Below are 17942 nucleotides of genomic sequence, written 5' to 3' on the forward strand. Positions count from 1 at the left end.
GAAATTTGTTTTTTTTTTTTTTTCTGTATGTGAAAAATTTTTGCCTATGGAGTTAAATATTTTTATTTTTGTTTTCCCTTACAGCAAAGAATGGCACAGGAAGTACTCACCCACTTAAAAGAACATCCTGATGCCTGGACAAGAGTTGACACAATTCTTGAGTTCTCCCAGAACATGAACACCAAAGTAAGCACAGTGGCATATGCAGCTAGGCTCCTACCCTTGCACTTGTTGCCCCTCTTCCTTGTATATAAACTTTGAGAAAGGTATCTCATTTGCCCGGTTGTGTTTTTTGTTTTGTTTTTTTTTCTTCGTTTTGTTAAAGAATAGTTGCCCTATCTGCAAGTGTTGAAATAATGCAAACAGATTTATATATTTTTTTAATTTTTAGGATAAATTGATAAAACAAAGTCGATTAAGTTCCTTGTTTATGTATTTGTCAATCATAGGACCTCCAGTTCTTAATGAGGGTTTAGGTCAAGTGTAGAAAAGGGAAGTGTATTTTAGTTAAATACCTAGCTAAACATTTAGCTTCCAACTCAGGGTACACCCTGAATGGGGTAGATGTTTGGAGCTTCCTCCTGGAAAAAAATCTGTAAAGCAGGAAAGCTCTAAAATCCTACTCTTTTTCAGGAAAGTGTGAGAAAAGCTAGTCTATACCTTCTCTGCTGGGTAGATGCCCCGAATTGTTATGTTTATAAGAACAGAACTTTTTGTACAAAGTGTACGTTATGATTTACAGCATTGTTCAAATTTATTTTTTTATGTGTAATTTGGCTGTACCTGTTGCTTTGTTAACATACATGTGAAAGTTTTTTACCTGTTAAAATAACTGTTAAATTGGAATATAGTTATGCACTTTGAGTTTACTTGGACTAATATATCTTGTTGACATCAATTACTCAGTATGGAAGACTGAAACCTTAAATGCACAGCTGCCTATTTCCCTTTTAGTCTATACAGAGATCTGCTCATGATGATAGCATTGGTGTTCGATCATATCTGAGCTCATTTATAGTTTGTTTTTTGCTGTGACTGATAATACAGTTTTGATGTAATACATATTAATGAAAAGTATTACGTGCCTAGTACACCAATTACCCATTGATGGCATAAGATTGGAATTATGGTCCCAGCTTTTAATGAGCTTGCTCAAAGTGCTGACATTAGTAACAACAGTATTTTGCTTGCCTGGTCATTTATTTGCTTTGACATACTGACAGTTATTACTAATGTTTGAGTTGATTTATCATCAACAGTACTTTTAAAAACACAGTATTGTCTTGTGAAAAATTGACATGATTAGCGGAACAGAAAGAAAGCAACAGGTAAAGAACTCTTCAATTTACATAATCTGCAAATGATTTGGTGCTGAAAGAAATTTGCACTATTACATTTGGCTTATATGCATTTTTTTTTAATTTTTAAGCTGTTAACGCTACCTGATATTAATCATAATGTTCCATTATGTTGATTGCTTGTAATAGGAAGAAAAGGGGTGTCTTCCTGTGCAACTGACACAGCTAGGCTTTGACGGCAGGCCTCCACAAGGTCTACCCTTTTCATTCCCTTTAACTGAATTCTGTTCATCAATTGTATGTTTCATGGGTGGGTGTGGGTGGTTACGGGTTGGATTTCAGTAAATAGATTTCATTAATATTGAGGGTACATAGACACTTCTGCCACAGGGATCATTGATACTGATTGTTCTGACTTGTATTACATATTTGCTGTTGCAAGAGTTCATCATTGGTATGCAATCCTTTTACGCTTAACTGATGCAAAATCTTGTAGAAATTCTCAGATATTAAGCAAAGCAAAACTATCTTTTGATATAATTTTCATATTTAAATTTTTTAGACTTTTAAGACTTTACTTACCAGTCAAATACTTTCTACTGTACTGTTTGTAAACACCACAAATTAGTCATGTGATAAATCTATTTTCTGCCAAAAGCTGTGCGTGTATGCAAACACTCGGGTAAACCTAAATGTTCATACAACAGCAGTTATCAGCTTTTTATTTATCACTTTATCTGACCAGCTCATGATCCCTTTGGTTGAAGTTATATTGATCGACTTTGTTATACAACGACTAACCTTTGTAGTAAAAACTTTTATTCTGGGTCAAAAGGTCTGGTTAAATGAATAGTTTGAAAATTTACCTTTCAGGTATTGGTATAGTGCAAAACATGTTTGTATTATGTTAGAGACACCCATTTGATTCATTTAGATTGCCAAAATAGTTGTATGAACAATGATGTCTGTGCTTTAGCTTAACTCTGTTCAGCAGGAAATGATTATCGGAAGCAAGAGGAGCTTTCTTCTTTTTTTTTTTTTTTTTAAATATAAAAAGTGCAACTATAGCTTGTTGCACTGTTAGGTTTATTTTTTATTTCCCATCCATGGAGGTGCACAGGAATTCATATATAGTCAGGTTATACTGCCTGCAGTATAATGGGAGAAAATTATAGACCAGCAGCCTCTTCTACTCCCAGCATACCAATTTGCTAGTGTCCTAGGAAGGCGGATGGTGTTGCAAGTAACCTATTTGCTAGCCAATTTTTTTTTTTTTTTTCCCCAGGCAGAATTCCTTCTACCTCGTTGCTGAGCTGGTCTCTATCTCGAGCTATCTGGATCAGTCTTTCTTCAGCCTGCCTTTTTGGAGTGCTGTATCTGGACCCCGCTGGACTAGACATTGTGGGGCTGGCTTGGGCTGTGCCCTTTTTTAAAAGCTCCACACTGAAGAGCCCAGTTCCGGACCAGAGTGCACTGGTAAATTTAGTAATGGAACGCTCCCCATGTCCAGAGCCATGGCACAGCCTCAGCTGTGATCCAGTCTCTGAAGACTCGCTCTGTGAGTAGGTCATGCAGGTTGATCACCAGAAGCCACTTCTTTACTGGAACTTTTGGTTTAACCATAGATGGGGCTAAGGCTGAGAGACTGAGACCTGATGTCCTCCTTTTGGCTGGATGTTGCTCACTCTGCTTTTTTTTTCCTGCCCTTTGGCATAGAGGAAGCACCATCCTGCTGCTGATCCTGCTTTTAAAAAAACACCATGTGAAACTCTGCTCTCCTGTCTGTTTCTGTTGCCCTTCTCCTGTGATCTGCTCACCTCCGGCCAATCCAACCCTCATCAGCACCTGATGCCTGGGTTTTTTCGATTACCTAAGGCCTTGCCTCAGTTTGGGCTTAGTTGTTTCTCAGCCTTGGGGAGCAACATGTCTGCACAGAGAAACTGAGAGGATAAACCCGCTGCTACAGGTGATCGCAGCCCATACTCTGTTTCAGGGTCGTCCACTATGTATCCTCTAAGGGATCTATTGCCTGCTACATGAAATCCACTTAAACTGTAGTTGTGCACATCATTGGAGTCATCTTTGGCTTTACAGGATGAGGCTGAGTCCCTACCCTATTGTCGGGGGGCCTCTACTGCAACCTACGATTGCAGAGGCTCTAAGTCTGCTCAAGTACCATCCCCTTCCCAAGGCCTTAGGTGAGGCCAGGCCACCGATCACAGTGAGCATATCTGATTCAGATTGAGTTCCAGCAGTCTTTCTTCATAGAGGCTGTTTTTGAGGCACCACAGTATCCTATCTTCACCTCAGATTTAAGGGGTTGTCTCCAGCCTTGGGCCTTTCAGAACTTGTGCAGATGGGAAGACCTTTCTACTACACCCCCATGCAGAGTGGAAGCTCCCTGAACGGTCCTGGGTCCCACCAGCTGAACTTTTCCCCTTTGAGAGGGAATTTCTTTGGTCTGTTATCATTGTGGATCCTTCAGTGACCCACCTTAACATGGAATGTACTAGATAAGGTAGAGGGCATGCTTACCTTTCAGATTCTACTGACTTGCAGTATGAAACCCTTCTCAAATACCAGTTTACTGTGGCAGTTGTTGGCCATGCCCTCTACTGGCTCTAATCCTAGTCTGGCCGAGGGGCTTAGATCCCTCAAACCTTTTTCTTTTTTTTCGGACATTTTTTTCCCCCCAGGTTTTGAGCACATCGGGATTTGGGTCTTATCTTCCCTGCATGGCAAATTTGTTGTTACTCCACCTGATTTGGTGGGTTCTGGATGAACAGCCTTTCTGATTCACCACCACAGTGACCTTCACTATCTTGATCTGAGCTTCATATAGATTCCACATTCCCCTTCTCTGGTCCTTTTGGCAGGTCACCCCATTTAGGAGGGTGCTTGATGCTTTTGGATGTTCCAACTGTATATGGATTCCTGTGTCCCTCACTGGACTCCAGGAAAAGGATTTTTACCATGCGTTCAAAAATCAAATTTGGTATGTCTTTGTTAGCCACATAAGTAGTTTGTGTTGTCTGTAGAAACTGTTGAGATTCCAACAGCGTTTCTAGATTGGAGTGAAGTACATTTTAGAATGAATGCGCTTGCTGTTGGTTACCCCCATTTTTCTGTAGCTTTTTCATAAATGAGCCTCTAAGTGCAAGTTGCTTAAAGTGTATCTTTACCCCCTGTCACTAAAAATCACATCAGCATTCAGCTCTGCATGCTGACACAAAATCCTCTTATATTCATTAGCTAAATTATAAGTAAAATAATATTATAAGTAAAGTTTTTTTCACTTCCTGGCCCTATTAGGCATTACTGATGTAGCTTATGACTAAAAGATGGATCTGTAAATTGCAGTTTTACAAGATCTCAAGGAAAAGCATATTTTCCCCCTGAGATGATGTGCATGGTCACATGTGCCAGAGTTCCAGAAAGTAAAGGGAGATCAATAATCTGCCCTTTGTAAAAATAAAATGGCACGCAGGAAAAGAAAATCAGGTATGCAAAGATTAAAAAGCTGGCAATTATCTTGTATCTGTTTCCCCCACACACATTATTATTAGTATATTATATAAATATCTATTTGTAGATTACCATTACTAAACATTTCTAAAGGTTCCCTTGTTGACATTTTTAAAGATATGGGTAAACTTCCTCTTTATGGATATTTCTTCGTCATTATGTGGTAGGTGCTTCTTCATAAAGCCAGATATTAATTTCCCTAAGGAATTTTTCCATAGTTTAGTTGTGGTATTTTGTCTTGTGGTAGGCGATTTTTCATCTTTCCAAGGTCCCTCTTGAAGAGAGGGGGAAACTTAAAGTGGAGCTTGCACTCCAAGGCTTGCCTAATCACTGAGGGCCTCCTTTCTTATTTTAAACTGCTGCACAAAAGAACAAAAAAAAAACCAGTGTGGGGAGGGGGAAGTTCCCCCTGCATCCGTACTGCAGGAAGTTGACATAAGTATTAGGGTTGCAACTAATGATTATTTTTATGATCAAGTTGGCCGATTTTTTTATTTTTTCGAATAATTGTATTGAAATGAATGGCACTGCAATGCACTTCCCGCAGCAGACTTTGTCAGGCTGAAACCTACTTTTTTTATAATAATTTTTGTTTAATAATTGTATTGTAAGCACATGGTGCTTGAATAGCTTCATCCGGTGAATGACAGCTGCCAATGGCAATATTCCGCAGGCAGCAGCTGAATGTAAATACATCAGGTAGTGGGCGGGTGCAAAAGCCAGCCTGCTATTGGCCATTTCAAATGCCGATTGCAGGCTGGTTATTGCACCCGCCCACTGTTTGCTGTGCCCTCCACCCAGCATGGAGGAGAGAGCTTGGGGATCCAACCAACTAATTGATAATAAGAATAGTTGCTCACTATTCTTATAAACGATTATCGATTAATCAGTTAGTTGATTGCAGCCCTAATAATTGTCCTAAGGAGATCCCATGGCATGCCAAGTACCCCCCAAATCTTACAAGTTGATGATCATTGAGCAAAAGGTAAGCATATCAACCAACTTTTCTCCAATAGAGGGTTTTGGTTTTTTTTACAGTTTTGTTCTGAAGTTTTTAATAACCTTACTTCCTGCACCTTTCACCTATATGGAGCAACTAAAGTACATTTTTGAAGTGGCTAATGAGCATGCCGCTATTACTAATTTGATTTGTTAAGTTGTAGTAAGGACTTTTCCCACTGTGTTGATGGAACAGGAAAAGGAACCTGCTAGGAGAGACATACAGGAGCTTGAGGTGCATATTCCAGGCCTGTTATGACCGTTAAAGTATTGCTTTTTTTTTTTCATGATAAAAAGTAAAAAACAATAGCCAAAGATTTTAAAAAAAAAAACCCTTGCGTTTTCTGCTATATTCACTTCGTCTCTAGCAATGTCTTCCACAGGTATTGTGCTCAGCAGCTGATCCTTTACCTGGTTAAATGACAGTCTGTGTTGTTCAACCCACTTTTTTAGCCTAGGCTCTCATGGACACATCCCATGATGGTACAGTACTGTAGATAGGGGTGCTGACCTCAACATTAGTACCGCTTAGTGTAGTATTTGAGACCACCTACTACCACCGCAGGGAGAAGAGTACCCTCTGATGCCATATGGCTGGCCAGAAGACTGACTATAAAAACCTGTGCACATCGGGAGTCAGGGCACTTGAAACCGTGTTGGTTGAGGCAACCCCTGTATTTTTGTCCTGAGAAATTTTCTTCTAATACAAAATAACAGCTTTTGCTTTGATCCCTCCTCCCCAGCAGAACATATTCATTTTTCCTTTTTTCCACCACTACTCCAGCTGGTGGGAGTTTGGAAATTACTTGCCACTTTTAAAGTTGAAGGAGAATTTGACTCGCTGCATGTGATAGTGCTGGATCAGTCATCACGCACCAGCGCTGTCACATGAGCAGGGTCCATAGCCCTGTCTAAGCTTCGACTTGAACTACTTATCGTTGACTTGAGACTGCTTTTTCATGTTTCCGGCAGTTGCTTTGGCAAAGGTTAACTTTTAGTGCCCTTTTTTTCAGCATATAAAGTTTTACATTTTGGCTTTCTCTTTTGGGTTGTCGTGATCCACCCAGCTGCCTGATTGACAGCTGGCTCTGCCTCTGTAGTGCCAAATCCAGCTGTGCCCCAATGAGTGCTGGAGGAACAGAGAGGGGAAATTCCAGCAGGGAGCCTTCACTGGCAGTCTGCAAGGCAAAGCAGTGAGCTGAGAGATCAGCGGTTACATGATCATTCAGCTCTCTGTATAGAGCCGGTGTATGACAGCTGCAGTGTCCCACACTGGTTTTAAGTTTTGGGAAGAGTATATTTTATTCTCCCAATACTTCTTGTTTAACATTCCTAAGTGTCTGCCACTGTCTGACTCTTATGCAGAACCTGAAAACATATGGATATTGAAGATCTGGATTTGACGTTCTGTAGTGTAAATTTAAGAGGTGCTGCGTGACAGCCAGGCAACCTGCTTTTCTCATAGTTGGCAATGCCAGCCTCCTGGTTTCTAATGATAGGTTTCTCCTTGACATTTGGTAGGTGTTTTATAACCTATGAAAGTACTTTTCTCTAACTACAAATGTTTGGCTCTTTTTTTGTTTCCTGTTCAATTGTAATATAAAAAAAACAATGTATAGGACAAGTATTTAAAAATATATATTATAACAATGGTGATAGGCGGCTTCACAAAGTATTTTTGTTTTTTACTTTTACCCTTTTTGTTTTGTTTTTGCAGCCAGTTTGTGCACGCTGGCTTTATAATATTGTGAAGCTGGTCATGGTGCATGTTGGAGCTCAGTGCTTCTACGTATTTCATACCACTTACATTGTTTTAAAACTGTCAGTTTCCAAAAATGTGGCCATACAGTCTAATTTCTAAGCTTTTATACCCCATTCACACTGAACGATTTGTAGTGCAATTTCAGCTCAAAAATCACTCAAACATTAGCTCAATGTCACTCAATGTAGCTTGTCCAATGCATTTCAATGGAGCTGTTCACATCTCACAGCTCAATGTCGCTTGTAGCTCAAGCTTGTCACTTGAACATGACCTATTTTTCGGCGAATTTCGTGCAATTTGGCCCAATAGACTTCAGTGGTGGAGCTCAATGTCACGCGACATTGCGCTACAGAAGTGTCACTTTTGCGCAGAAATATAACAAGGAAACAGTAAGAGGAATTATGTCACATTAAGACCGCATTTGATTGGATACTGCCCAATGCAACAGCTACGGAGTCCATGCCAAAAGTAGCCCTACGTTGCGCGACAATATGTGCACTGTAGCTCAATGTCCCTCAGCTCAAATCAGTGCTGAAAAAGCGCTTTTTTTTTTATGTAGCTCAGTGTGAATGGGGTCTTAGTGAAGCAAGCGTGCTCTGACGCTGCTTAAGGTAACCAATTAGATAGGAGACCGCAGTTACAATTTTAAGGTTTTTGCAACTGTAAAACAGATCCCGACTTCTTTTTAGTATTAAAAGTCCCTTGACACATCTGATATTTACAGTGAGTAACTAAATTTGACATTCTGCTATCTTTTTTTTTAGCTGTTCATAACTTGCATATAATTTTTAGGCTTATGTAGTAAACTTTGCTGGTTTATACTAAAATACCTGAAAGGTAAATGTAAGTTGAAAACGGTCTGTTTTGACAGAGTATAAAAGTTGATCTAAAAGTTAGTTTAAATATTACATACACTATGGTCTTGTTTAGGGGGAGGGTTGACATTTAGGTTAGCTATAGGATTCCTTGCTGAACCTATACAGTCACACCAGAGAAGACTGTTGCCAATGGCAGCATTTGTTCTTGAGGAAAAATAGATTTTTTATTTTATTTTATCTTTTGCTTTTAATTCACGCTACACTAGCAATACTAGTTCATGTTGTATGTGACTTTCTCTCCAAGTAGCATAGCTTATGCGATGCTTTTTCCTGGTGTGAGCATGATCATACAGTAGGGATGCTAGTGTATGTTCAGATCAATAATTGTGCATGAAAACTGATGGGATTGTAGCTGAATTATTTGTTTAGTAAAATTGTCCTAAATGTACATGTGTGAATGAGCCGATTGTGTGATTGTGAGTGCTTTGCAGACTTGTATGACCTATAACCCTGAAGTACTTACTTTTTTCTCTACTCCAATTTTAGTACTATGGTCTGCAAATATTGGAAAATGTGATTAAAACAAGATGGAAAATCCTTCCTCGGAATCAGTGTGAAGGTAATTTCTTTACATTTGGTGACTTTACATGAGTGTTATCACGTGTGCTGGTTCATGATGAAGAGTGGATTCATTACTTGTCGTGCATGGTGGTGTGTTGTGTAACATTCAATGCTTATTTGTGTCTCATTCTTCATCTCACCATCTCGGACAATGTTTTAAAGTGCTTTATGTCAAATTTATAGGTATAAAGAAGTATGTTGTTGGACTTATCATCAAGACCTCTTCAGATGCAACATGCGTAGAGGTAAGTACCATGTTTGGTTTAAAATTCAGTATAATTGTTATAAGTGTCGGGACTAATGTGAGTTCTTCTCTTTAGAAAGAAAATGTTTACATTGGGAAGCTAAACATGATCCTTGTTCAGGTATGTCAAATGTAATGAATTACAAATGTATCTTATTACTCATGTAGCAGCAGCCTATTCTGTATTGTCGGCTATTTGACGTAACTTGGTGTTGTCTGTTACACTGTAATTGGGTTGGATCAGGAGTTTGGCTGTGGAACACACATGCACACTACTGTTCATATCTCCTTTTCTTTTCACAAGACGACTTGTTTTAGAATATTATGAGAATCCCTTTTTATGTGTAACAAAATATACTTCTCATTCTGCCCTTGGAAGACTCATAAGATCTCTAAAAGGAACTGCATTGTTTTACATGGGTTGCAGTAAACTTTCATAGTCTGCAACAGTTGTGCAATGATGCAATAATTTATTCTAAATCCCCATAGCTAATTACCTTAACTTTTGCTCGGAACAATGAACAGTTGCTGTGGTAGCATAAATGAATAGTCATCTATGTCTCAGCATTTAGGGTCTGGTGCCTGACGGCACTTACATCTTGTAGTTAAATTAAGTTTGCCTTTTCTAAATTTTATTTTCATGTCTTTTCAGATACTGAAGCAAGAATGGCCCAAACATTGGCCTACATTCATCAGTGACATTGTAGGGGCCAGTAAAACTAGCGAGAGCCTGTGTCAAAATAACATGGTGATTCTTAAACTTTTAAGTGAAGAAGTTTTTGACTTTTCTAGTGGACAGATTACACAGGTGAAAGCCAAACACCTAAAAGACAGGTAGGTGTCTGTTTTATATGAAATCATTAATTGGGGATAAATGGCGTCTTTCTTGGCAGTTTTTTCCCTTATTGTTCCTGTTCTAAATTGATAGTGATTTAGTTTTTTTGTTAACTGCATAGCCATAGTGGAATACATATGGCAGGGTGTATCTGTCAATCAAGTTCTCAGATTTACATTTGCTGCACTGCTCTTAGCTTTCAAGCACAGTTCTGTGGATGTCTATATTCCCCATGTAATCATTTTTTCTGTTTATTGGAGATCTTATTTTAGTATCCTTTTAAAGAAAGGTTTGGTTTGCCCATTCATGGGAAGACTCCCTTGAAACAACTTCCACCCCCAGATGCTTTTTGCTTAACTTCTCAACCACTCCATTTGTCTGCTGGAGCTAGGAGTTCTAACCCTGCTTAAAGGAGAACTATGAGGTGAGTGCTTTTCACTCACCTCATAGTTCTAGCCGACCTGTGACAATGAGACTCACAGATCGGCTCAGTAGATTGGGAGGTGAGCAAACACATACCGGAGTTCACTCACCTCTCGATCCTGTCACGTCTCTCTGCCTTGACAGTGGAGGGGCTGGATTCCCCCCTCCCCGATCCGCCAGCGCTGACTGGCGGAACGGACGGGGGCAGGTACAGCCGGCTCTGCCTCTAGATAGGCAGCGCCAGCTGTCAGTCACGCAGCTGGGTGGATCCCGGCACAATTGTCCGGCTACAGCTCGCGGTATACTGAGCCTAGGGTGACGGGAGGACACTAGTTTGTGTCCATCATGTTACCCTAAGGAGAACTATGGGGAAAAGCCCTAACCCCATAGTTCTCCTTTAAGCTTTGTGGTGGAGCTTGGTAAGGAGCAAGGTTATCAACTTCTTCCTTTTGCTTGTGTGTTGGGGCCTGGCGATTGGCCACTGGTGCTTTAGCAATGCATCCTGGGGAAGGTCATCTGCTCCCCCACGGTGCTCAAGTCGCAGCATTCTCTTGTAACCCCAGACTGGTGCATGGATGCGTTTCTTTGGTGAGGGTCCATGACAGCCTAGGCTCAGATAAAGTGGAATGAGTGATAGTGGGGCATTATTTTATCCTGAAGAGGACAAAAACCAGAGGATGAACTGTGTCCTGCAGAAGACAGGGCTGGCGAGAAGGTGCGTGGTCTTTATTTTTTCAATAGGTATGGGGACATTGACATTTTTTTTTTTTTTTCCTCAAGCTGGACTTGGGATCTGTGTAAATACTGTTTTTAAGGTTTTAATTTTGTTAACAATTGCCCTGTTTTTCTTTGCAGCATGTGTAATGAGTTCTCAAAGATATTTCAGCTCTGTCAATTTGTCATGGTAGGTATCCATAAACTGTGGATAAACATTTCTTTAAAAAATGTTGTGCTTGACTTTGTGTTTTCTTGTCTAGTTTTGACCTATGGTTTCACATGCACTGAAATGCTAGAACATTGTTTCTTGTGTTTACATTAAGTACTTTCACATTCATGGATGATTCTTCTTGCACATTTTCTATTCGATTAGTTTGATTCACATTTCCAATGTCTTTAAAATTTTAAACACCCATATCTATCAGCATGCTAAACTGTTATTTTTCTTTTCTTTACAAAGGAAAACTCCCAAAATGCTCCACTTGTACATGCAACTTTGGAAACACTTCTTCGTTTTCTTAACTGGATTCCATTGGGTTATATATTTGAGACCAAACTAATAAGCACATTAATTTATAAGGTATAGTCCCAGTGAGCTTTGCTGTAAGAGTAAATAAAACTGTTTTTAAGCGTGCAGGCTTCCTTATGGAAGATGTCAGCGTAAAGCTTGTTGGTGTCAAAATCATACCAATTTGTTTTTCTTTCTCGTTCTTTCGTTCCAGTTCTTAAATGTTCCTATGTTCAGAAATGTGTCTTTAAAGTGTCTCACAGAAATAGCTGGAGTTAGTGTCAGCCAATACGAGGAACAGTTTGTAACCCTTTTCACTCTGACTATGATGCAACTGAAACAGGTAAGATATGAAACCATATTCAGTTAATGAATAATATAATGTGTGGGGTTTTTTTTTTTCTTTCCCCAGTCGTCCTAAAGAGACTCGAGTGATGGATTAACACTCTGACCTAGAAAACGTGCTGCAGAAACTAGGTCTTTTATTATACTTGATTGTATATTTATGTAACTGAAGTTCAGGGTGGCTAGGGATTCCCAATCCAGAAAAAAATTTCTGCTTGCTTAAGTGGTTCTACAATGGTGGTTCCTGCCACTGCAAACAAACTTCAATTAATCCTACTACCTGTATTAAATAGTTGAGACTTTCATTCTATCTACAGATGCTGCCTCTGAACACAAATATTCGTCTTGCATATGCCAATGGAAAAGATGACGAGCAGAACTTTATTCAGAACCTCAGCTTGTTCCTATGTACTTTTCTTAAAGAACACGGGCAGCTTATAGAAAAGAGGCTTAACTTGAGAGAAACTCTGATGGAGGTGAGTTATTTTGGACAAAAAAATACAAAATGTATATATACACTGTACATAAAAGCCGAGTCATCAGGTTAACAATTATATTTTTATTTTTCACATTTATGACACATGTTCTTTGAAGATTTTTGTTTATTTATTTAATAAGGTTCATGTATGACATGCTTTTTATGACACCTGTTGACACATGTTATAACGTACTATAAGTTTTTACACAAATATTTATTATATATACACTGTTTCACGATTGCTTGACACGGAGGTGACACCATATGATCCCTATCGTTATCTAATTTCCTGAAGGGCGTTTAGCGCTGTACACTTCATTACACCATAACAATGAATATTGCATGTGTAGTACAATCGTCGTTTCGTATATATGTGCCACCCGACTTGTGTTTCTGTTAGTATGTGCGTGTTCACCGCAGTCTCTCTTCCCCTCTGGTGCTGGTTGCAGTGGTCTGTGTCCCCGGGGATTGAAAGGGACAGACCGCTGCAGTCAGCACCAGCGAGGAGGAGAATAAAGGAGCAGAGTGGCAGCGTGGAGTATTCAATTCATTGATAATGAGAATCATTGACAACAATTCTCATTGATTATAATCGATTAATTGTTTCAGCCATAGTTATATTATAAAATTAAGTTTTTTTGGGTTTTTTTGGCACTCTGCTTTCCCCACATCCAGAGCTCCTGCTTTGTATTTACTAGGGATGCACCGATGCAGAGTATTTGGGCGAGTACTCTTACTCGCCCAAATGCTCCGATACCTTCCACTTTACCAGAACTTCTGGTAAGAGGAAGATTTCCTCTGGCGGGCAGTGCCACGAGGGAACATGGACCCGGCTTCCTGGCCAAATGGCATAAAGCCGGCTTCCCAGCCAATCAGGTTGATTCCTGCCCAATTAACAGCACGCGGGCCATATAGCTTGCTCGTTGCTGATTGGCTGGGAGGCTTGCTTTCCGGCCAAACAGCATGAAGCCGGCTTCGGGGGCGATTCTGATTGCTCCATGCTAGGGGAAGTACCGGTACTTTGTATCGAGTACTGAAATATAAATATAATTACTCAATACCAAAAAAACGGTATCTGTGTATCTACTAATTACATTAGAGATTAGAGCTGCTGAAATGAAAGGGATTGTGCTATCATCATTAAGGCAAATTCCGCCTGTGCATGAGCTACATAGACCAGTGAGGGTTTGTTTTAATGCATAAATATTGTATGTTAGGTATATAAGTTTTTAAAGTAGAACTGTAGCCAGGGATATGTACATTCAAGGTGTCTGGATTGAAATATTAGGGAGCCAAATTTGACCTTTTCTTAAGTATTCATGCGTAGTTATAATATTTTGACTGAATATCCAGTTTCTTGAGTAAACCCAGTTGCAACTGGTTGTATTCAAGGATTAATATCAAGCTATCGGTCAGTTTAGCTATCCCTTTAAATTGCATATCTTCATAGTTTTAATGTGTTACTTATTCCAATCCAGGCTTTGCACTACATGTTGCTGGTATCTGAAGTAGAAGAAACCGAAATATTCAAAATCTGCCTTGAATACTGGAACCATTTGGCAGCAGAGTTATATAGGGAGAGCCCGTTTTCAACATCGGCATCCCCACTTCTTTCTGGCAGTCAACATTTCGATGTTCCACCAAGAAGACAGCTCTATTTACCAGTTCTGTCAAAGGTAGTATTTTACAAAACTAAATTTCACCGTGCTAAGAAGCAGCCCGACCCCTGGAAACAATCTGACGGCATGTCATTATTTATGATTGGTTCCTAAATTTTATGTAGTTTAAAAAAAAACATCTGCTTCTGTACTTTTGCTACCTTATGATTTATTGTTTTAAGCCATGGCAAGATTCACTTTATTTGTAAGTTAACAGTTATGTGGTGGCTGCATGTACTGTAGCAGTGGTGTGCTTGCCTTGCCACCTCCTTATGCTGCAACCTGCCCTTGTCATTTTTCTGTCAGCCACATGTTGATGAGCTGTACACAGTTTTTTTGCAACTGTACTTTTCCTGAAATCAGATTTGGCCTAGGGGCTCCCTCTCTCTGGCACTTCTGAAGGGATTCATTATTTCCAAGTCTTCTGTCGCTGATCCCTATACCTTTTTGGTTACCTATCAAAAGATAAAGGCTGTGTTAGTCATGGAGTTTCTGCCACTTAAAAGCTGAATGACCAGCAACAGGGCTTAGGGGAATAAGGGATCAGCTTTAAGGAAAACTTGAAATTTGCCCATGCAGTGGGCAAACCTGACCAACCAAAGGTCAGGTTCACTGTTACTAGATTTTATACAAAGTTGGGTAACTTTAATATGTTCTCTTGCAGGTGCGTTTATTGATGGTTAGTCGAATGGCAAAACCAGAGGAAGTATTGGTTGTAGAGAATGATCAGGGTGAAGTTGTGCGTGAATTCATGAAGGACACAGATTCAATCAATCTGTATAAAAACATGAGGGAAACTTTGGGTAAGATTTTTCATCTGATTTGTATGTAAATTTTTGTATGATGCATGCTTTTTTTCAATTCAGAGTAACCTTCAATGTGTATTGCTTGAAAGTGTCTCAAATAGTTGCTGTGGAAGTTCTCCTTAAAATATTGTATGGCTGTCATGCTGACCCACAAACTTAGGAATGGGAATAAAGACTTCTGACGCTTCTTACTCTTATCTGCATACTTGTTCTGGGTTAGCTACTTCAAGGTATTGATGCTAAAGATGCTAATGCAGCTGTATTTTTAGGAGATCAACAATTGCTGCCTCTGTAATTCTCTCATAGGTTTCCTTTAAAAACTTTACCATTTAATGCTGCATTTTTAGTTATTTTGTTTTCCAAACCCCATTGAGAGACACGGCTCTGAAGAATTCTGATACGTAGGGTTTTGCTGCTGCCTATAGGAGAAATGGACATTAGGCAAAAATTAAAAGCATGCCACTTAACATACACATACCACTTTACATTAAGATGGACATAACCCCTCACACCTGCTGTTTTTGCTCAGTTTCATTCCAGATCCTTGCAGAGTAACATTCTTGCAGCATGTGGCAAGTCTCCTTTATCATTGGACAAGATGATCATATTGAGTGCCCTGGCCAGAATGTCTGTCATGGTGGTTGATGTCACCTGGGTTAACAACCGGAACGTTGTTTCTTCCCATAACTTGGAAGATTGCCATGGCTGATAGTCTTGTAGGATGGGTTCTTGTCTGTGCAGGGTTCTTAGTCTCCGCAGGAATGCAAACTTCCGATCAATGTACTAGAGTTGAGGGTCATTCGCCTGGTGACGGTTTCATTGGACCCATTTTCTGACTGGTTACCCGGTTTCGATTCAGTCGGACAATGTAACGAGGGTGGCCTACATCAGTTGCCAGGGAGAGGTGCCATGAGTGTGTCGGCAGAGAAGGAGGTTCATTCAATTCTGGATTGGTTCCAGCAATTTCAGCGGTCCACGTTTCAGGGGTGGAAGACTGTAGGGTGGACTTTCACAGCAGACTGTCTGGATTTGGCCAAATAGCCTCTCCATCCAGAGGTATTTCTACAAATTTGTCAATGCTGGAAAACGCATGATGTGAATCTTCTAACTTCTCGTCACAAAAGGATAGATTTGTGTCCAGAGCTAAGGATTCAATGGCAATGAACGCTTTTGGAACGTTTTATAAAGTTGATGTTTCTGCCTCCACTGATGCTTGTTTTGGCAGAAAAGTTCTTCAGGCAGCTTTTGATATGTATTTTTACAGTTCCTTTTTGTTGTTGAACTGTTTTTTTTAGCTGTCATGGTGTCTGCCCCTCCGATTGGATTGCTTTTGAACTTCCCTACGTATCAGAAGTCTTCAGAGCTGTGTGCCTCCATGGATGATGGAGAAAGTAGGATTTTCTTTTCTTACCATAAAATCCGTTTCTCATAGTCCATTGAGGAACACATCTCCCTCCCCTCACTTCCTTATCCACTACTTGCTACAACTGGCAGGTGGGAGGGGGTCGTGTCCTTTTTAAAGTGTATTTCCACTTTTGCAGTCAAATTTGAGAAAACCCCTCTTAAGTTTGTGTTCCTGTTTTACACCGCGTACTGAAAAATAACTTTTTTTTTTTAAAATCTTACCTTTTTTAGATGTTTTGTTAAATCAGGCAAGATGGCTGATTCCAGGTTTTCTTAGCCCTTTTTTCTTCACAGTGGTCTGTCCTAATGGAAAGACTTGGGACTGAAATTGGAGGATTGTGTTTATCTGATGAGCTTCATTAAAATACAATGAACAAAACACCTCATACCCACTCCTAACATTTCAAAGAAATAGAAGCACAGACATTTTAACCCTTAAAACCCTAACCCAAGTAAAAGCAATTTAAAACAACCATTTTTATGTATTATGTATTTTTTTGCTTCTGCAATGTTAATGGGGAAATAATAAATAGGTGTTATCCCAATTTGGCTGCTAAAGTGGAAATACACTTTAAAGTTTCATTTCTCTTAGAGGCAGCAGCATAACCCTATGTATCCAAATTCTTCAGAGCTGTGTCCCTCAATAGACTCTGAGAAAAGGATTTTACATTAAGAAAATTCTCTTACTGCTTACTCCGCTATACAATGCTTTTGTGGGCATGTCTACAATGCTGATCTGATTTAAGGTTGTCTGACCTTTTTTTTATTTTTTTCTTCATGCTGGTAAACATTTTTGGATTTTTTTTTTCTTTCAGTATACCTCACTCATTTGGATTATGCAGACACAGAAAGAATTATGACTGAGAAACTGCACAATCAAGTAAATGGGACAGAGTGGTCTTGGAAAAATCTGAATACTTTGTGTTGGGCTATCGGTTCAATCAGTGGAGCCATGCATGAAGAAGATGAAAAGAGGTTCCTGGTTACAGTCATCAAAGTAAGTGATTGGATTTGGTAAAATATGCTTGTTTTCTGGTTTAGTTTTTCTCTATTGTTAGGGTATAGTCCCCATGTAGCATATGCCGTGTGAGTGGATTTTCAGTGACTAATGTGGATGTTTCTTTAACTGTACAGTGAAAACTCCTGATATAATCTATGCTTAAATGTGAACTCAAGGCTACGGTAACACGCTTGTTGGGATAGTTTTATAAAAAGAAAATAGGGCTGAAATTGTACTTGCATTGAGGCCAGACACAAAAATATCTGGTGAGCCAGTATGTACTTTATTTCTCCATTTCGGTGTAGATTACATCTTGAAATGCTTGTGTACTTGGTCATGTGATCATTAATGAGGGGCAATGTGGAGCAGCATTTGTTTTCCAGCAAAAGCATTAATTTCAGTTCTTCTATTTTATATATTTCATGCAAGATTGTCGGCATAGCTCCAAGTAGAAACAGGAGACCCAGCAGCCATGGTAAATGTTTCACAGCGGATGTGCGC

General features: G+C 39.5%; 1 protein-coding gene across 1 annotated transcript in view; it reads left to right on the forward strand.

Moving 5' to 3' along the window:
• XPO1 (exportin 1) overlaps window positions 1-17942 on the forward strand; it is a 49862-nt gene that overhangs the window by 18605 nt on the left and 13315 nt on the right. Inside the window, exons 3-14 of the mRNA XM_018555911.1 lie at window positions 85-186; window positions 8949-9021; window positions 9207-9268; window positions 9344-9388; window positions 9920-10101; window positions 11381-11429; window positions 11703-11822; window positions 11965-12093; window positions 12413-12571; window positions 14052-14249; window positions 14896-15034; window positions 17257-17438. Of these exons, the coding sequence (XP_018411413.1) occupies window positions 85-186; window positions 8949-9021; window positions 9207-9268; window positions 9344-9388; window positions 9920-10101; window positions 11381-11429; window positions 11703-11822; window positions 11965-12093; window positions 12413-12571; window positions 14052-14249; window positions 14896-15034; window positions 17257-17438 (1440 nt within the window). The remainder of the gene's footprint in view (window positions 1-84; window positions 187-8948; window positions 9022-9206; window positions 9269-9343; window positions 9389-9919; window positions 10102-11380; window positions 11430-11702; window positions 11823-11964; window positions 12094-12412; window positions 12572-14051; window positions 14250-14895; window positions 15035-17256; window positions 17439-17942) is intronic.

Source organism: Nanorana parkeri, unplaced genomic scaffold (assembly GCF_000935625.1).
Source record: "Nanorana parkeri isolate BGI_ZX_2015 unplaced genomic scaffold, ASM93562v1 scaffold11, whole genome shotgun sequence".
In the NCBI taxonomy this organism is placed as follows: Eukaryota; Metazoa; Chordata; class Amphibia; order Anura; family Dicroglossidae; genus Nanorana; species Nanorana parkeri.